Here is a 22127-nt window from a genome sequence, read left to right on the forward strand (position 1 = left end):
GCTCACGGAGCCGACTGGTCCGGGCAGGAGGGACCCCAACGCTGCTCTGCACAGTCTAGACTGATCACACAGAGATTATTGAGCTAGAGGAATTTCCTGCTGTCCTCCCCAGAGACTCTCTCTCTCTATTTACAGTGTGTGTGTGTGTGTGTGTGTGTGTGTGTGTGTGTGTGTGTGTGTGTGTGTGTGTGTGATCACTTACAGCCCACTGTGACATAATCTGATCCATCTGTGTCAATATTTGGTTATGAAATAAAGCTGTTTTTGTGACTTATCTATTAAACACACATTATCGTTTTTAAAAGGCCCGAGTGGCTCAGTAGGGTGAGTCTTCTACAAATATTTCACAAACACCCATTGTGTGTGCTTGTGTGTGTGTGTGTGTGTGTGCTCTTGTTTTTGTATCATATCAGGACACAACTCTGTATAATGAGATGGGTATGACACAGGTATTACAAGGAGAGGGTGACTTATGAGGACATAACCCATGTCCCCATTTTGCAAAACGCTTATAAATCATACAGAATGAGTTTTTTGAGAAAGTAAAAATGCACAAAGTTTAATAATCAGAAATGTTTCTTGAGCAGTAAATCAGCATATTATTATGATTTCTGGAGATCATGTGACACTGAAGACTGGAGTAATGATGCTGAAAATACAGCTGCGCATCACAGAAAATTATATTTTAACATATTTACATAGAAAAGAGCTATTTTAAACTGTAATAATATTTCACAGTATAACTATTTTACTGTATTTTTGATCAAATAAATGCAGCCTTGGTGTGAAGAAGAGACGTCTTTCAAAATATTTGTAACAAATATATTGTTCATTATTAATGTTAATTAATGCAATAACCAAAGTTTATTAATAGGACCTTATTGTAAAGTGTTACCAAAAATAATTGTACTATTCCAAACTTTTGTACGTCTATGATATATTCATCAGTCAGGAGACTTTTTCGGTTCCATCAGCAGGGCAAAGTAAAGATGGTGAATACAAAACCACAACGGACTGCAAACTCACATTTAGATCTGACTCAACTCTACACATGGTACATACAGTAGTCCAGTTAATGAAATGATATGGAGAGAAATGCTGCTCAGAGAGACACAGTCACAGTCGATGGGAACATATCTGATGTGGAGCGAGATCTTGGACCAGCTGCCAGAAATGTCTTGATGCAGAATGCTATTGGTGGTCGTAGCTGCTCTGTACCAGGAGAGCAAATAGCTCAATCACCAGATCTGTACAGAACAGCATACCCAGTTTCTTACAAAGAAGACAGCACACCTAATGGGCTCTGAAATGTGTCCAAATACCAGCAAAACCACCTCAAGAATAAAGAGATTCACTGGTGTGGAAAAGAAGGAAGATTAACATCTCATGTGATGACAAGGCTGGTATAGCCTCCTGCGTGCTCATTCATTTAAAAGACTCTGTTCTTAGTCCAGGTTTTTATAACCCTGCGTTCAGTCTGTTCTGCTGGTGATTAGATGCGGTGATGATTGGACTCGATTCAACCATTTATAGACCAGAACTAGAGTTTTGGCCCAGCCTCTGCGTGTTTGTTACAGAAGGCATTGTTTGAGCAGCCATAGAGGTTTTCACAGCACATATTTACGTTTTTTGGTGTACAATTTTGTGGGATTTGAAGAAGACTTTAGAAGATCAACAGACTCCCATCTTCTGAAAAGAATAATGACCTCTTCTGAGAGACAAACATGTGACCTGATCTTTTATCATTGCTCTTTAAACTCTCCATCTTCCAAAACAACAGGAAATAGAGGGCTGACATCTCTTTCTTCTAAAGATAATTAAAGATAATGGGACAATTCTTTTGACTCTCAGGGCAGCAAAGTGGGTTTGGACATAAAGCGAATCCCTGTTAAGCTGCGCTCTTAAATGTGGAACAATGGCTGTGAACGTTCTTCTAAAGTTTGGCGTCTCACAGGGAGTCCAGGTGGGATGTTAGAATGGGATGCTTGAATCACTGTGGTGCTGTGACTGCAATCATCTGCTCTTCTCCGTCCAGGTGAGAGAACGTTTAAGTGCGACCAGTGTGACGCCACCTTCAAGCGCAAGGACACACTCAACGTGCACATTCAGGTCGTACACGATGGCCACAAGAAGTACAAGTGTGACCTGTGTGAGAAGGCCTTCGTCACGCCATCTGTGCTCAAGAGCCACAAGAAGGTGAGTTCAGAATCAGAGACGTTTGGTACTGAAGTACAGTATAATCCAATATGTCATCCGTGTCAAAAACACTTTTCATATCTGTATCATAAGCTGACTCTGCAGAAAGCTTTGACATTTTGAAACTCTAGTCATAGTTCTTTATATGCCCTGCCCTCTGCCAGTAAGAGTGTTAATGTGTGGTCACATTTACTGTTGCTCGATCAATTTTCCCAGTCCTACTTCTGTTGTTCTTCATATATCATTACATTATTGACGATAAACAATTATACTTTTTGGCCTAGGAAATGTAAACAAAACTGCACCTAAATACTGTCAGCTCTGTGCAGCATTTTAAAACATTTAAATAAGTGCAGATTTCATTTTGATCTGGTCATGAGTTTGCGTGCTCACACTTTTGTATGGGTGGTCCAGAAATGAAATGAAATGTAAGTTTATTTTATTTTATTTTATTTTAAAATCCTGATTGGTTAATCGTGACATCCTGTCTTTAAAGACCACCTGTTTATAACATAGCTGAGCTAGTTTTCCATATCTTTTTAATCACTCTGCGCAGATTTTTCACATAATACAATAACTCAAAGTTTTATGTTCATTTGTTTATTTTCCAAGTAGCTATGTAATAAGCATAATGTACAATCAGAGCAGAGCAATCAAGATGCCTCCACTTACATATTGGGGTGAAAAATTACAGTTTGTAATGTATGTTTTATGGAACAATTTCAATATAAAAAACTGTTTTGCTTTTTTCTAATATAAAAACCTATATTTATTTTTCAGCCAAAGTAAGCTCCCATATAATCCAGCCCAGTAATGTTTCCAATATGTGTTTTCTCACGCACGGTGAAACTGAATTCCACAATCATCTTATATCTTGTATATTCTGCACATTGTATAACCAGCAGTCCCTCCAATCATAATGGAGCACAGCTCGATTATGATTTATTGCCCCAATCCACACAGAGGATGATTGTATTCACATGTCATCAACTTCATATTCAATTTCATCTCAGATTCATACTTCAGTTAAAGCACTTAATATGAACAGCGCACAGTGACACCAAACTCCTATACAAGTTTAAAGCCGCGTATGTGATTACAGTTGAGATAGCATGGACTGAATTTGACATTGTGTTATCTAATTTCAGACAGGACTGAAATGTGACCTGCTTCTGGCACAAGAGTAAAGAAGCTTTATCATATTCAATTACTTTTTGACAGAGTGAAGAGAATAGAGGCCCAGCCGTATTTCAGATACCCCATCATTGATATGATACTCTTAAACAGTAGCTATTGTGATCATGAAATCAAAATGTTTTGAATAAATGTCCCTTATTGTGCACAATTCATCAGTGCACATTATTCCAAGGGAAAAAAAGTTTTAAACTCTACAGAACGCGGTTTTCAAAGGACTTGATCCTCATGTGTTCATGATTTTCCCTTTGCGTTTGTTTATTAAAGAAAACTAAAATGTAAATTAGTTGACAATTTACTCACCCTCAGTCCATCTAAAACATAGAGGAGAGATGTAGCATGCTATCACTTGCTCATCAATGGATGCTCTGCAGTGAATGGGTGCCGTCAGAATAAGAGTCCAAACAGCTGATAAAACATCACAATAATCCACACCACTCCAGTCCATCAGTTAATGTATCGTGAAGTAAAAAAACTGTTTGTAATCCATTGTTAAGACATTTTAAACTTCAAATCATTGCTTCCAGCTAAAATACGAGTCCTCTATCCAGAATAATGCTTTCTCCAGTCAACTAAGGCTGTAAAGGTGTGATCACATTAACCATTGTTTGGGGAATCTAGCCATTTTAATATGAATCCACACAATACAGAATGTTGTGTAAGGGCAAAAGATTTCCAGATGCAGATTTTGCAGCGGGTTCAAGCTGCTTTATTTGAATGTGATCTCTGTGTGTACGATTCATCAGTGCACATTATTCAAATTATCAGTTTTCATAATCTTTTAAACAATCGTAACAACATTCTTGCCATTGGGAAGGACTTTCATTCGAGCATGACCAAGAACACACGGGTGGGGAAAATGTTTAAACACGAAAAGCATATCTAAACATATTTCACTTATATTACAGTGCAATATAAAAGAATAGTGAACCAAAAATGAAATTGCCATGATTTATTGATTCTCGTGTCATTTCAGAACCCCTATGAAACACCACGCTATAGAATATCTGCTTTTCCTCACAGAGAATGAATGGGAGTGAAGCTTTGGGTGAACTATTCCTCAGTTTGACACACAAAGAGTCATGATAGAGGGATTCTGGGCTTTTACTGGGCTTTACTTGACATTTTAAGCAAAAGCTCTTTTATATAGCTCATGTGTGTGACTGTTCTCACCGCATAAGAGGTTTACTAAGTATAATATACACAAGTCAGCTGGCCTGATTATCACATAATGATATATATATATATATATATATATATATATATATATATATACACATATATATGTCTCTTATTCTCACTAAGGCTGCATTTATTTGATAAAATACTGTAATTTAAAAAATAAATAAATTTAAAATAACAATTTAAAATAACTTTATTATATTTGAATAAATTGTAAAATATCAATTTATTTATTAGATGTAAAGCTGTATTTTCATCATCATTACTCCAGTCTTCAATGTCACATGATCCTCCAGAAATCATTGTAATATACTGATTTACTGCTCAAGAAACATTTTTGATTATGTAAGAATATAAATATATACATGTAAAATACAGTTAAAATAACTCTAATCATTTATTTTCTTAATTTGATTATTATTACTATGAAAATATAAAATTATTTAGTTAATGAAATGATACTCTAAATAATAGACTAAAACTGCCAGTAAAAAGTGAAGTGACATTCAGCCAAGTATGGTGACCCATACTCAGAATTTGTGCTCTGCATTTAACCCATCCGAAATGCACACACACAGAGCAGTGAACACACACCCACACTGTGAACACACACAGAGCAGTGAACACACACACACACACACTGTGAGCACACACCCGGAGCAGTGGGCAGCCATTTATGCTGCGGCACCCGGGGAGCAGTTGGGGGTTCGATGCCTTGCTCAAGGGCACCTAAGTCGTGGTATTGAAGGTGGAGAGAGAACTGTACATGCACTCCCCCCACCCACAATTCCTGCCGGCCCGGGACTCGAACTCACAACCTTTCGATTGGGAGTCCGACTCTCTAACCATTAGGCCACGACTTCCCCCAGTAGGTCGTGGTAATGTCTTATGATTAAGTCCTTGAGTCATTCATTCATTCGTTTGATTCGTTCAAATGGCTGATTCATTCAGGAGTGAAGTAACTGGTTCTTTATGAGTGGTTCATTGAATCATTAGGCTTGTTCGACTTGAAGCGGCTCATCACCATCAGACCGATCTGATCAGTGTGTGACATCAAAGCACCATGAGAGCTTTAGAGAGCAGACGACTCCTTGTGCTTCTGAATCGCTCTCGCGGCGCTTTGATGTCATACTTTGATGTCATCGCTCTGTGCAGCGCTGCTTCAAATTCAACGCGACTATGGCCAATGGTTCAACGCGTCAAACAGTTCACCAAATTGGGTTGTGGGTTGCTTGGGGATAAACAGTTCTGATTTGTCTTTATATTTTAGTTGGCAAAATTGAGAAAAACAGACAACATTGTGTCTAAAATAACACAATATTAACTTTTCAATGAACTGTTGTATGAGATGAGTATCATATTTGCACTCGTGTGATATTGCACTCAGTCTACAGCTCGTGTGATGTTTCTTAACTATGTGATGTAAGTATTGAGACACGATCTCAAACGGGCGTTTTGTCCCACATCTTGAATTTTAGGGATTCTCTAGGCTCCATCATGCAGTAAGTTGTTGCTCTGCCTCATATTAGTCTTTTTTTTTTCAGGATTTATGATGAATAGAACAGCATTAGTTTGAAACAGGAATCTTTATTACAATGACTTGTCACTTTTGATCAATTTAATTTGATCAGTATCAATGATAAATACAAATATTTATTTAATTTGCTTTATTATTACATGATAAAAAAGCAAGATATGAAACTAGTCAGGTATATTACAATTATTTTACTGCAAAATGCTACGATTGGCCAATCAGAATGAAGTATTGCAGGAAGCTGTGTAATAATCAAAGACATTTCAGTCATACTACAGTCAAAAATAGGACTTTTGAAGTGTTTTACGTAATGTTAAGTGCCGTGTCCAGCTCTGTGATACAAACACATCCCAATCTAATGCTACACAGACTCATCTGGTGGACATATGTGAGCGTCTGTGTGTGTGTACAGGTTTTTATACAACATCACAGGAGCATTTTAAAGGATTTGACAGAAAGAGTAATGCTTGTTGTCTCTCTGCACTTTATGAGTGAGTGATGTGGGGTGGAGTGGAGTGGGGGGCTGAAAAGAGGAAGAGATGGAGGAAGGGAAGTTGAGATGGGAGGGGAGAGATAAGAGGCGGGAAAGGAAGTGAGACGGAAAAGGGAGGAAAAAGATAAAGAGATGGAGAAAATAGCAGGAGGTGGAGGAGCTGGTGCAGCTATTCTCTCCAGCGCTCAAAGATAAGACCTGTTTACAGCAGCTCTATGGGAATACAGCCCAAAACTGATATGATTCATACGTTTTCTTTAAACTTTAAAAATAGCGTTCATGTCAATGCTATGAATAAAGGTCAGCATGAGAATGTACATGCTCAGCGGTTTAAGAGTGATGGAACCAAAATATGAAAATAATCTTTTACACGGGTTGTACCAGTTTAGAATGTATTAATTGTCTTTTTAAACTACTTTGACTTCATTAAAAATAATAATTATAATAAAAATAATAAATCACATGCTCACAGGTCTTCACATGGTCTACACGTACCATTTATAGTGGCCATGGCTGTTAAATTAAATGGGGGAAAAAAAGAGGAAAATACCAAAAAAGTGACTCATGTACTCACTTTATTTCAGTCTTTTAAAGTCATAAGGCATCTTTGCATGAGAAAAACAAAATGTAAGTAAGAGTAATGATCCCCCCCACCCCAACAAGGGAGCTGTTGAAGTGCCCCAGTCTAATATCGTTCTCAAATGTTAACACTCTGTTGTACTATGTTTCTCTCTCTTAGACCCATACAGGAGAGAAGGAGAAGATCTGTCCGTACTGTGGCCAGAAGTTTGCCAGTAACGGCACACTGAGAGTGCACATCCGCAGCCACACAGGTCAGGACCTCCTCATCCAAATGTACACTGTATTCTGTCCTTTCATCATCTATCCTGAACTTATCGATCCCCAGAGGCTGGCTAAAACTCACAGAGATACTTTAGCGATACTTTAGATGCTTATTTCATGGCATGAATACAGACAATGAATTCAAGAAAAAAAAATTGCATTTGGCATGTTTCTCTGTCTCCATCGTTCTCTTTTTGAACATCTCAGCATGGACATGGTGACAGAGAGCTCGCTCATTAAAGAGCCTTTATAGTGGAGAGCTTAACATTCCAGTGTGCTGCCATAACAGCAGACTTCCACACACACACACACACACACACACATATAAGGACTTGTTTTCGAACCCCTAGCCCACACGTGCATACACACATAGTTCATCAAGGCCAACACATGCCTAGTGGAGTAAAAACACTATGTGTGTGCTGGAATGCAGTAGACACGATGAGAGTGAGTGTTGCGCCTGAAAGAAAGAAAGAAAGAAAGAAAGAAAGAAAGAAAGAAACACTCTTTGTAGGCATCCAGCATTGTGACCCCTGACCTCTGCTGCCTGTAAATCTGACTTTCAGTTTTTCAACTGCACTAGTATTTTTTGCTTTTCTTTTTGTAAAGAGATGCATGCTAAGAAACTTCAGTGTTGTGGGGTATCTTTGTCTACCTGGTTTTGACCAGAAGTAATAATAATAATAATTATTATTATTATTCAGTATACAGCTGGAGACCAGTGTATTGATTCACCCCCCCCCCCCCCCCCCCCCACCCAAAAAAAGTGTTAACTGGATAATTTGGTTAAATAATAATAACAAAATAAATCTTGATTCATCCATTCAACAACTGATGGATAGAATCGAGTCCCCAGCCCATTTTTTATTTTTATTTAGTTTTTTTATTGATTTAGTTTGTGTAGTTTAAAAGGCTTAATTCCATTATATGTGTTGAATGACCAAGCTATAGATCTAGCAGGAAAACCCTCTGACCTTCCCCCAGCTCACCTCTCCTCAGTGGGGTTAAAACCCACACTGACAGCCTCTCCTCTGGTTCAAAGGGTTAATCTCAAGATGGTTTGTTTGGTTTACCTGCTTGATTAGAAGCTTGATTCAGAGTTTTTTTTGCCAAAGTTAAACTCAACCCAGTACTTCCTATAAATGAAATCATACCTAATTAAAACATCTAAACCTAATCATAAACCCAACCATCTGTTTCTCAGATCCGCACTTAAGCTCAACTAAACACAAAATGTTCATTCCACCGGCCCATTAACATCCAAAAAGCTGTGTTTTAAGCTCTTTATAATTTCTGTGGTGAAAGCGCCGCCTTTTCAGACAGCGCTGAATGTGAAATACGTGTGATCAAAGCTGTTTATTTGGTAATGCCGGGTTTGGACTGACAGGGCACAGAACAGCTCACGCCATGTCTGACTTTTGGAGAATAATACAAATTCACCTTTGCTGAACTCAACGTGCTGATGATGTCATCCTCTGGCGCCACATGGCATTTCGCTTTTTAGCCAGCGCGGCATACAAAAGCCACCTTTACAAACATACACCCTCACCTCATTTCCATTTTATAATACCAAAACTGTACCACTAAACAGCACTATGAATAATTGTATTCTCTTTAGCTTATGTATAAGTTCCATAAAAAATATCCATATGACACGTGTCTTATATTTAAAGTCTTCTAAGTTAATTTCCAAAAATCGAGGTTCAGGTGAAATTTAGTTTTGGTGCTATACCACAAATAACCCCTGGGTGACAACCAAAATAATAAATTTTAAACAATTTCTACATGTCCGTCACAATATTACTTAATCACAAAATTGCCATCAAATATGAAACCTTGAGACACAGACCTATCAAACGATATGTTTTGTCAAGATAATAATATATATATTTTTTATTATAAAATATTGTAGTAAGTTTGTAATGACACTTGACACTGTGCACTAGGCAGAGGACCCCCTAAAATGATTTAAAGTATTATTTCCATTATCAAAACACAATGTCTGATTTTAAAACAGTTTTCACATGATGAATTCTGAGTGTTTTATGATGATTACTAAATAATGCAATGTATAAAAAAGCTGACAGGTTAAAGATCCAGACACACAAAACCTCATCAAAGAACAGACAGCAACGAAAGCTAACTGTGGTGTTCACTCACGTCTTTTGCGTTAGGGTCAAAAGCTTTGCTTGAAAACACCGACCTTCGGCATGGTGTGTCACGGCCTTAAGATGCAGTACGGAACGTCAAAGTGCATAGAGACAGGGCTGTTTTAAGACGGAATGGGTTTTTCTCTTTAAAGGTCGAACTAAAAACACTGTCCAAACAGATCCAAGGACTCCGGCGTGAATGGATGTCCTGTTTACATGTATTCATTAGTCTTGGTTTGCACACTCTGCTGGGTTAGTGTGGTGCCATTGGTGGGAGCAATGCAGGAGGACCTAAAGGAAACACTTACGGAATGTGAAGGGCTGAATGACATCATGTGAGGTGTCAAGGCCTGGAAGAGGCTAAAGTTCCCTTGGTTTTACATCTCATTTACACGAAACTGAAAAGAGCCATTGTACAGCCACGATGCATAAGGTGTGTGTGTGTGTGTGTGTGTGTGTGTGTGTGGAAAAGCCTATGTGTTTGCCTCCAGGACAGATCAAGCCACATTAGTCTAGTGCCCGCATCAGTGAAAGTAGTTCAGCCATGATGTCAGTGCACATGCTATTGAGGGTCGTAGGTGAAAGTGACACAAAACATTAGCCATGATCTGAACACCCTCTCTAACATTAACTAGAAACGTTTCCACAGAACTGCGTCCTGTTTGGTCTGAATGTAGCCCTGAATGTAGCGTGCCATTTAAGGATGGACTTGGATGTAGATTTCCTAAAACTCTCTTTGGAAAGAGTTGTTTAATTCAGATTCACTACTGAAGTAATATTTAAATCTGGCAGATGTAAAGTTATTAAACCGATTGAAAGCTGCAGTACAGAAGATGCAATACAGAACAGTGTTATTTTAGTATTATTATAAACTATTAGAATATTTTTAATATTTTGAATTAGCATTTATTTATTTATTTTTTTTTTTTGCTGTGTATATTTACTATTTAGATTTAAGATTTCGTTAGATTTCATTTCAGTTTTTTGTTTATTTCCAATTTTAATTTTGAGTGACTTTAGTGTTTCGGCATATTTCAGTTTTTAGCCAAAGCAAAATTTCTCATCTAATAATTATATTTTATTGCAGTTTTATTTCAATTAACTATCATTATTATTATTATTATTATTGATTTATTTTATCGATCATAACCCCAATAGAGAAGAATCGATTATTGAGCAAGTACATAAATAATTAGTGTAAACCAATGAGAAACATCACTGATAGAGTGGATAATTACAAAAGGTAACCATCTAAGGAATCATTGTTAAACCAAAGTTTCAACATCAGACTGGACTTTCAGGGATAAAGAATCTCTGAGCCTTATATTTAAATCAAGGGATGGTCTTTTTCTTGTGGGTTGTGCATCGGCCCGGCTCTATTGAATCTATTGTTTTGAGGTGTATGTGTGGCTGTCAGTCAACACACTGGTGTGGATATTCACTGTACTTCAGAATTATACACAAAATAAGCAGTTTCCCATAAATGCCAGATTTGTTCTTACCAACTGAGAAAAAAAAAGTTTTTTAATAAACCGCGCTGATTATATCTAACGATTGCAAAGTTAGTTCAGATCATGTCAAACCTTGCAAATGATAATTTTTGTTATACTTTGTTCTCAAACTTTTAATGCTAACAACATCAACATATGTGTAGTGTGTATTAGCGTTATCTGTAGATATCGTTTTAATCTTTAATTGTCATCGAAAGAAATTGTTATTTGAACCACAAAAACAATTTAATATTTTTATGTTTATGTTAATCTAGAATGACAATTTTAATTATTCAAGCCGCTGTAAGAAATAAATAACATCAACAAAACAATACAATATCAATATTTACCATTGCATTGCTTGTAATTCCAACTTCACTCCTCATTGTATCTGTCCTCGCTCTGGTCACAAGACCCATGTTGTGGGATGCAGGTTCAGTATGTCTCCGAAAGCCCATTGGTTGTACATCACAAATCTAGACTGGATGTGAGATGTTTATCGAAAAAAATAAAATAAATACACACCACAGAATCTAATAACAATGCAACTTAGCTTTTCTACACTGAACCTGAAGGTTACTTAAAAAATGCATGGTTGAAATGTAATGAAATGCAAGTACTTATTTGTTTATTTTTTTTATTAGGTGAATCATTTATTAACTCATTAACCCATATTGCCCAGACCCACAGAAGAGGTTTTTAAATAAACGGGCAACCACAGTGACCCTGTTCACAATAGTCATACAATGTGCATGAGATCATAAGGGTTAGATCTTACCTCATGTAGAACCAATTACTGCGAGTTTCTTCATCCAAGGGAGAAGTGTGAAAAACCTTTGGGAAGCCTCACAAAACGGGACAAACTTCCCTCATAGATGTTTAAACTCTATTGAACTTTTCATTAAATAAGTTTTGTATTAAATTACTGTGGTATACTTAATGTTATATTCTAACAATAAAATGTATTAATATTAGTTTATACCACTGATCTATATATGACTGGATCGCTCATCACATTCTAAACTGCAACAGGCAGTGAAGCCACCAGAAGTGTTCGATCCACCATCTTACTAATCGTTACTGGTAGAGAGCACCATTGAGTCACAGCTAAAACACTGACCTAAAATCACCCGATTTGAAGCAAACCAGTCAAACGGGATTAGTTTTTATGTTATGTGTATGTAAATTCAATTTTATTTCAGATTTTATCTGCAATATTTATGGTCTTTTTGGGCAGGATAAGCGATATATTTAAATCATTTAGGTGATCCAACACAAAATATAGTCAGTTTCTTTATGTATGTAATTATTCAGGAATTATGAAACATTAACGTATTAGTATCAGAAATGTATTTTAATATACAATGAATAATAAAATAGCATCTGTTACTATATTGCTCTATACTGAAATGAAAAGCTTAACTTACCATATTGAAATAAAGCTTCTTGTCTGTACTTAATGTAGTCAGTTATTTATCTGAATAAATTATGCTGTGTATATTTTTACTGTCCTGATTGAGCAACATCTATTTCAGACTCTCGAAGATTGTTCAAATACATACTAGCATTACCATTTCCATGTCAAATGTTGTATGCTAAATTAATAATTAATTAAACCACCAATTAAATCAATACCTGCTTCAAAATGAATGCTGTTAACGAAATCATTGTTGAAACATTTTCATTTAGCACCTACTGTAAGAATAAAAACACTATAACAAAATTATATAAACAATGAATAACTGTACAAGGCAAATAAAGGTGTATGTGTATACAAGGCATTAATCTTTCTTAAGATTTCAGAATGAGCACTTTGTCATTTTTATTAATAAAAAAAATAACCATTAACATGCCTAGTAGTGATGCGCGGGTCGGGGTTTTTTCCAACCCGCGGGTCCCGCTTTTATGAAATTATTTGGACCGCCCCAGCCCGCCCCGCAAATAAAGTAACATTTCTTGACCCGCCCCGCGCATTGGGGACATCACGGAAGTTACGTTGCTACTTAGACCTTCATATCGTAATCTTATCAATTTAGGCTATAGGTAATTGCACTATGATGGTTAATTCGTGAACAAATCTTTTAGGTGAACGAATCGTTCTCGTTTACGTAATCCACTGACCATAGACAGTAAAAGACTAATTTCTTGTTCAATGAAGTTCCTCCCACAGCAGCGCGCGAGCAAGGCGCTATTAGCAGCGCATGCGCAGCTCGTGAACAGCTCTGTGAACTGTTTCATCCTGTCAAAAAGAGTCACTCAAGATGTGACGGAGCATGTGACTTGTTGAATATAGTGAACGAATACGATCTTCTCATAGGTGAAAGAGTTGAATGAACTGATACATCTCGTTCGTGAATGAAATGAATGAGAGTATACAGGGTCAGTCGGCCAAGCATGTAAATCTCGATCAGCAATCAGCAGATACAAAGCGCAGTTATTGGTGCACATACGTTTTTTTCATATTTGGAATACAGAACATAACTCCACGTTCAATCCCTGATAAAACCTTGTGCTTTGTTAATCTGAACAATTTATTTAGACTATTATATTAATGCGATCATGCACATACTTTAATAAAGCCAAATCAGTTTTTGTCACAAGTAAATACGTTCGTTGACTTATGACATAACACATAAGACACTCTTTTTCGCCAACTGCTGGCGTATTTGTGTAATATGAAGAAATGGTCACTGAACGAATCAGTGCATGAATCATTTTGGTGAACGAACTGAAAATCAACGAATCTCTTGAAAGAAGCAAAATTTCCACCACTAAATTCCATGCAACATAAATGGATTTTTAAAAATATTTGTTTTTAGTGACCCGCCCCAAACCGCCCCGCAATAAAGTGCCAATTTCTTATGTTATGAGGTTATAAGATGACCCGCGCATCACTAATGCCTAGGGTGTTTGCATTGTACGAATGTACACAGCTACTTCAGATTTAAAAACGCTGACTTGTTAGGTTATGTTTACTCATTAAATTTGTATGATTTCCTATTAATTCAATGGAATGTATGGGAATACTAGGGATTACCAATATGGCGGCGTGGCGGCTTCAGTTTCATGAAGTCATGAGAAATCCAGTTCTCTATTAAAGATCAGTGGTTTATACTCATCATTCACTGACAAAAAGATTGCTGCTGGTAATGTACTCCCGCTGTGGTTAAATATAGACCGGAAGCTTTTAAGCAGCCTGAGATTTCACTGGATGTACGTAGGCTATACATCCCATGCATAGAGCCCATTTTATCTAACTTGCTTCAGCACACCTGAACTGTAATCTTGAAGACCTTAATTAACTGCTTCAGGTGTGTTTGATTAGGGTTGTAGCTAAACTCTTCAGGCCAGTGGGTCCCCAAGAGCAGGATTGAAGACCTATGCCGTAGACTTAAATAAATAAATGACTTGATGAAAGGCATCATGTTTTCCTTATCCATATTTCTTTTCTACCAAAAGTCTGTTTCTTTCACTTTTGTTTCAGAGAGCAGAGTCAGGGAGGTACTACACCAATATAGTTGGATTACAGTCTATTTAAGAAAGCAGGAGTTTGGGGTTCCACACTCCACTCAGCGCTGCTCAAAGACCAACTGATGGATTTTGCACACAATAATGACAATAGATTTCTTTAAATCCAGTCTGATTCCAGTTTAATGGCCAGGCTTTACATAATTTCCGTTGGTCATGATGCACCGTGCACAGGTTTGAATCATTCTAATGGAAAACAAAGTCGTGTTTACAGGATACTGTTCTTAGAATGTGCGTTTCTCAGGAAAAACTGATCCCTGGATTTGTCAGAGATTGCGAGGTTCATGGCGTGAAATGAAAGGTATTTCTTAGTAACTGTTGATTTAGTCACACAACATATTCCACATTTTAAGACAAATGTCCATAAAGTAGTCAGTGCTTACTACTTCTAGACAGATGGAAATTCAGTCCACAAAGTTTAAACACAATTTCCGATCATTTTTTCAATGTTGTGTGGAAAGTCATATGCAGAAATGGCTATAAGTGACTGATTTGTAAATAAGCTAAGCTCTAAATATCACTTAAAACTAATGGTGAAGTGTTGCTTAACTACCATAGGATCCATTGTTGAAAACTGGCTAGTCATGTCTGTTTCAGTGCTCATTCAGCACTCAGTGCCCATGAGACACTGGTAAGTGCTGAAATGCAATGTTATGGCCAGTGAATTGATTGATAAATGGTTTAATAGCCATAGTCATGGAGCTATAAAGTGATTAATTTAGTGATGCAACTTCTTTGAAAGGGTTTCAATGTGTTAAGGCTTGTTTACAAAACAGTCACACTTTAGTTTGGGAACCAATTCTCACTATTAACTAACTAATAACTATGACTTTTGCCTCAATAAATGCCTAATTTGCTGCTTATTAATAGTTAGTAAGGTAGTTATGTTTAGTTATGTGTAGGATTAAGGGATCTTAAATATGGTCATGCAGAATGAGACACTTTGTAAGTACTACTAAACCCACGTTTCCACTGAAATTTCCCAGAACATTTGTACCAGGAACTTTTTTTCACAGGAACCCCACCCCCAGACCTGTAGCTTTCTGCGTTTCCACTGCGGTCTAAAGTACTGTGAAGATTAGGCAAATAGACTGGTGACGTAGGTCTGTGCGCATTTCTCAATACAAAGTACGCAAATCTCAGACTTGCATCCTCGGTAGTTCAGACTTTGCAAGTTCGACTCACGTGGACAGGATGACACAAGTCCTTTAAGTCTGCAAACAGCAGAAATAAACCACAGATTTGAGTTTTAAACAACTACATCTTGAAATACTTTTAAAACTGCATTCCATGACACAATAAAAATAATATTTTGAAAAGTATCCGAATAAATGGTGGTTGAAATCACAACGCTGTGTGAACTCAACTAATCAGCAAGTAAAATATGCATGCTAATAAGCAGCTAGTTAATAGTGAGGGTTGGTCCCTAAACTAAAGTGTTACCAAAAAATTATTTGCTGCAAAAATTTGGTGCAATAAACAGCTATTAAACCTTGAGGATGCAAAGAGGTAATATCTCAGGGCTGGAGTGACATGTTTATGGTGCTCAGATGTGGAAGGATAGCATGAAATGTAACAGCACAGCTGTAGGAAGTCCTGCACATATATCTTGTAATGCTAAAGGAAGCCGAGGCACACGCGTATGTGTGTGTAGTGATGGGTAATTCTTTGGGATGTTCTCGCTGCAGGAGCTTGTGTTCTCACAGTAGTCTAACAGTGCACGCTTACACACACACACACAAACTGTCCGTCCACATCTGGCAAGTGAAACCCATCCAGTCCAGTAAAATTATGTATGTGTGTGATATAAACATCTCTACTGAACGGCCTGCTGCTGGATCCAAACAACAGAAGAAGAGCAGCTTTTTCCACTTGAATGAATTCAGATTCAAGATGTGTTTGGGGAAAAAAAAAAAATCAGAGGTACTGTATCTGCCACTGTTGATTGATTTGATGACAGCAGTGGGATTAGGACTTCGCAAAACAACGCTTTTTAAACTCTGATTAGTTGGAGGGTTGTTTGAATTAGAGGCGGCCAGTGTTTTTCATGCTAGAACAAAATAATGGTCAATCCCAACCCACCAAAAACATCTTATAAGAAGAAAAAACAAACAAAGCATTAGTTCTCTTTCCCATTGTCCTTTAATTTAATTTTATATATATACACACACACACGCAAGCACACACACATATATGTATGTATACAGGTGCTGGTCATATAATTAGAATATCATCAAAAAGTTTATTTATTTCACTAATTCCATTCAAAAAGTGAAACTTCTATATTATATATTATAAACTTCTATACTATATATATATATATATATATATATATATAGCCTTTTTATAAGCAGCCTAATGACTTTATTGAAGTACTGTACTGATGCATTGACAAAGAAATTGCAGTTCAGTAAATTAATCATGTTAAATCAGTAGAAGTAAGTCAGGATTCTTCAGGAGGATTTGCCAAACTGTTTAACATATAATTATGCTGATAATGTCCAAAAGAGACACATCAGAAGTGTGTTGACAGCAGTTCACATAGCTGGATGTAACGCTGTGTGGCAATGTGCAACATTACAGCCAGTGAATTTATTGAATTTTTAATATAATTGCCATAGTAAAGCTTTAAAGTGGTTAATTTACTGATGCAACTTCTTTAAAAGGATGCAAATGTAACAATTGCAATTGTACCAGTTAAAGGGATAGTTCACCTTCGGTTGCTGTTCCCCATTGACTTGCATAGTGGTTTTTGTTTTGTTCACAAAATGACAGTTTGGTGCAATAAACTTTTCCTTTTGAATGAACAGCTGTCAAGGCATCTGTCAAGATGGGCACAGATATTCGATTCCCATCAGTGCGACAGATTCTTTTATGTGTGTGTGTGTGTGTGTGTGTTTCTGATCTTTTTTTCTTCTCACTGCAGAAAAAGCTGGCCTACCAATAAGATTTACGCTTCTGGTCACATGCTCAAAGCCACTGCTATAGCAACTTGGTGATGCTCACAAACATTGTCAGACTATTTTGCATTGACAGTGAATAGCGGAAGAATCCAGAACCGTTTCTGTTGTTACTGTACTTTGTGTTGCTTGGTGTTGTTTTATCTAGTCCTTATTTAATTTTTTAATAAGCGCCACTCGCTTTCAGAGAGTAAATTAGAATTTTCATTTAGCCTGCCTGCTATTTTTATTTTTATTTTTTTCACATTGGTCTGAACAGACAAATCGCATATGAAACTGAATGTTTTTGCTAAACAAAAAGCCTTCATACTGTCATCATCGATCATCAAAATTGACCCCACTAGTCGACTGTCCTTACACATCTCTGCGTGTGTGTGTATGTACTGAACACAGCACTTACATGGTAACGTTTAAGCCTGTGTGGCAGCCACAAAATTATTTGTGGAGGTCGGTCAGTAATCACTAGGTCAAGTGTGAAATGGTTGGGCGTGTCTGTGACTGATCAAAGTCAATCAGTTATTGGTCAAAATCGATCAATATTGTATTACTGCACTATTCCAGTCTGCCGGTCCATACACATGCATTCAGGCCTACATTTACTGTCTGTGTGTGTATGAATGTGTTAAGCTGCTTTGCATGTTGGAATTAGAAAGAGGAAGCCAGGATGGAGTGTGTGATGGACAGGACTAATGGCTTTCATACTGAAGGCCCTGAGCTACAGGTACAAAGATCTCCCCGTAACACCAGCACAATTCTCAGCATGTGACAGGGACAACCATCTGTTCACCAGACACACTCACTCTCACACGAGGGGGGGCCAAACGGATCGATTAGCAGACAGGGGTGTCTGGGGCCACAGGGGACTGACGGGGATCCGGAGAGAGAGCAGAGACACTCGGGTCACACAAAGTCGGTGTGCATTACAACACATGCTAAATCAGTTAGCAGTTAAAAAAAATGCATCAGTTCACAGCCACAACAAGGTATTCTTTTGTGTGTGATATTATGTCGTCTGGCAGTCAGGTCACTTTTAATAGTGGCAGTACACACTTTTTGAGCACTTACAGGGATATATATATATATATATATATATATATATATATATATATACACACACACACACACACATACACACACACACACACACAGTTTATTTATTTATGGATAGGGAAAGTACAAAAAGCATGATTCCAGCTAAAAATAAATTAACGAATACTAATAAAATAAATAAATAAAAAACAAAACAAAAAAAAAGCGTTGTACAAAGAGTATAAAAGCTCCTAGAAATTGCCTTAGGGGAAAACAAACAAACAAACAAAAACCATTAGGTGCAGTCATATTAGTGACACTTCAACAACACTTGTCTGTTGTGAATAGCATATGGAGAATTAAAAAAGTCACTTTCAAACATAGCATGACCAACTTGAACTTGAGTGAAGTGGGGAACTTTCCCAATCTTTTATGATCGTCAGAATTAAAAAAGTCATGCAGTTTTGCAATAAAATGAAATTGAATAAATAATAAAAAATGTTTTCTTGCTCTATATATTATATATTTCTAAAATAAATTGATACTAAGTTGGTTTTCAAACAATAAGTGCTAAATGTAATTTTAGTAGATGAATGGATTTCCTTTTTTATTCTGCACATTACAGTGTTGTGGTGTCTGACTTACTGTAGATGCTGATTTAGAAGTTTATTAGTGCAGAATTTTATATCTGCCATTTATCTTTTATTCGCCAAAACATGAAAGGGCTTAACAGTTTATCAGTGCAGCACTTACATACAGGTCCTTCTCAAAAAATTAGCATATTGTGATAAAGTTCATTATTTTCCATAATTTAATGATAAAAATTAAACTTTCATATATTTTAGATTCATTGCACACCAACTGAAATATTTCAGGTCTTTTATTGTTTTAATACTGATGATTTTGGCATACAGCTCATGAAAACCCAAAATGCCTGTCTCTAAAAAATTAGCATATTTCATCCGACCAATAAAAGAAAAGAGTTTTTTTAATACAAAAAAAGTAAACCTTCAAATAATTATGTTCAGTTATGCACTCAATACTTGGTCGGGAATCCTTTTGCAGAAATGACTGCTTCAATGCGGCGTGGCATGGAGGCAATCAGCCTGTGGCACTGCTGAGGTGTTATGGAGGCCCAGGATGCTTCGATAGTGGCCTTAAGCTCGTCCAGAGTGTTGGGTCTTGCGTCTCTCAACTTTCTCTTCACAATATCCCACAGATTCTCCATGGGGTTCAGGTCAGGAGAGTTGGCAGGCCAATTGAGCACAGTAATACCATGGTCAGTAAACCATTTACCAGTGGTTTTGGCACTGTGAGCAGGTGCCAGGTCGTGCTGAAAAACGAAATCTTCATCTCCATAAAGCTTTTCAGCAGATGGAAGCATGAAGTGCTCCAAAATCTCCTGATAACTAGCTGCATTGACCCTGCCCTTGATAAAACACAGTGGACCAAGACCAGCAGCTGTCATGGCACCCCAGACCATCACTGACTGTGGGTACTTGACACTGGACTTCAGGTATTTTGGCATTTCCTTCTCCCCAGTCTTCCTCCAGACTCTGGCACCTTGATTTCCGAATGACATGCACAATTTGTCCAAAAGTCCAGTGCTGCTTCTCTGTAGCCCAGGTCAGGCGCTTCTGCCGCTGTTTCTGGTTCAAAAGTGGCTTGACCTGGGGAATGCGGCACCTGTAGCCCATTTGCTGCACACGCCTGTGCACGGTGGCTCTGGATGTTTCTACTCCAGACTCAGTCCACTGCTTCCGCAGGTCCCCCAAGGTCTGGAATCGGTCCTTCTCCACAATCTTCCTCAGGGTCTGGTCACCTCTTCTCGTTGTGCAGCGTTTTTTGCCACACTTTTTCCTTCCCACAGACTTCCCACTGAGGTGCCTTGATACAGCACTTTGGGAACAACCTGTTCGTTCAGAAATTCCTTTCTGTGTCTTACCCTTTTTCTTGAGGGTGTCAATGATGGCCTTCTGGTCAGCAGTCTTACCCATGATTGCGGTTTTGAGTAATGAACCAGGCTGGGAGTTTTTAAAAGCCTCAGGAATCTTTTGCAGGTGTTTAGAGTTAATTAGTTGATTCAGATGATTAGGTTAATAGCTTGTTTAGAGAACCTTTTCATGATATGCTAATTTTTTGAGATAGGAATTTGGGTTTTCATGAGCTGTATGCCAAAATCATCAGTATTAAAACAATAAAAGACTTGAAATATTTCAGTTGGTGTGCAATGAATATAAAATATATGAAAGTTTAATTTTTATCATTACATTATGGAAAATAATGAACTTTATCACAATATGCTAATTTTTTTAGAAGGACCTGTATATTAATTCATACAAGACCATTCACATAGGATGCGTTCTTGCATTCAAAAACAACTAGACCGCAAATTAAACCGTTAAAAACTGAGCTGCAAAAACCTGTACTGTATGGACACCCCTGTGCACTATTTAGTGGAGCTAAATCCTAAGGGAAGGATTTGCCCCATATCGGAGACTCCTTTTATAACATGATATTGCATCAGACTGTGGAAGAAGAGGCAGCACTTCAGTCAGGAATGGTCCTCCTCAATTCCATCTGCTCGTGAGAGCACAGGCTCTTTTTGTCCTGAACTAATCCCTGTTTTACAGACTTGACAGATGCTCAAATCCCTCGACCCAGGGCCCAAACTGAACACTATCTCACTGGCTCCCTCTTTTAATGTTCTAAGACAGGCTCTAACCCAGTACCATACTTATTATGACGGATCTCCTCCTGATGTAACCAAGAACATCTGTGAAGTACATTGACTTGTTTGTCAATATGCTGACCTGTAAACCTACACTAACATTCTTCATGAAAGTTGCAATCATGCATCAAGCCATGCAAGACACATCAACTTAACTGCAATGGATGCAGTGGTGATAAATAGTTTTACAGGGTGAGGATGTTTCCTAATGGCATAAATACACACCCGAATGCAGACCAAAACCAAAAGAGAAACCATTTAATCTTAAGAGATAGATGGGGATGTGAGATGTGGTTTTAAGATGCAGCTGGTGAAGACCAGTTTCAAGATTTTCTTGTATGTGCGTGTTGTCCTAAAACCATTTATAGAAATGCTTTGAAGGATGTGAAATGCATCATTTTTCCATTACGAAGAACTGTGCTTGGTGGACTACGCGGATTGCTGCATTGCATCCAGATTTTGGAAGTATGAGGAAAACTTGTCACCATCAAATCAGCAGCATAACAGATCATTAGTAACATCTCGGCAGACTCATTTGGAGAGCTGTCTCATGTTTAATGAACATCTTACATGTGCATTCTCCTTGAAGCTGAGCTAATTAACCTTATTATTCAAAGGGCAGCAAAATGTTTTCCTCGCCAACCTCTTTGTTTATCTAATTAATCTACTGTACATACATCTTTTTTAATCGAAAAACGTAATGTAAACGTATGTTTACGCGAACACCGTTCTAAGCTTAGAGTTGCTGAAAGGCTGTGGCGCAAGTCCAAAAATACTACTGACCTTAGTGTATCAGT

General features: G+C 37.5%; 1 protein-coding gene across 1 annotated transcript in view; it reads left to right on the top strand.

Moving 5' to 3' along the window:
• LOC132129573 (PR domain zinc finger protein 5-like) overlaps positions 1 to 22127 on the top strand; it is a 95505-nt gene that overhangs the window by 40204 nt on the left and 33174 nt on the right. Inside the window, exons 12-13 of the mRNA XM_059541206.1 lie at positions 2036 to 2196; positions 7339 to 7432. Coding sequence (XP_059397189.1) covers positions 2036 to 2196; positions 7339 to 7432 — 255 coding nt within the window. The remainder of the gene's footprint in view (positions 1 to 2035; positions 2197 to 7338; positions 7433 to 22127) is intronic.

Source organism: Carassius carassius, chromosome 46, assembly GCF_963082965.1.
Source record: "Carassius carassius chromosome 46, fCarCar2.1, whole genome shotgun sequence".
Lineage (NCBI taxonomy): Eukaryota > Metazoa > Chordata > Actinopteri > Cypriniformes > Cyprinidae > Carassius > Carassius carassius.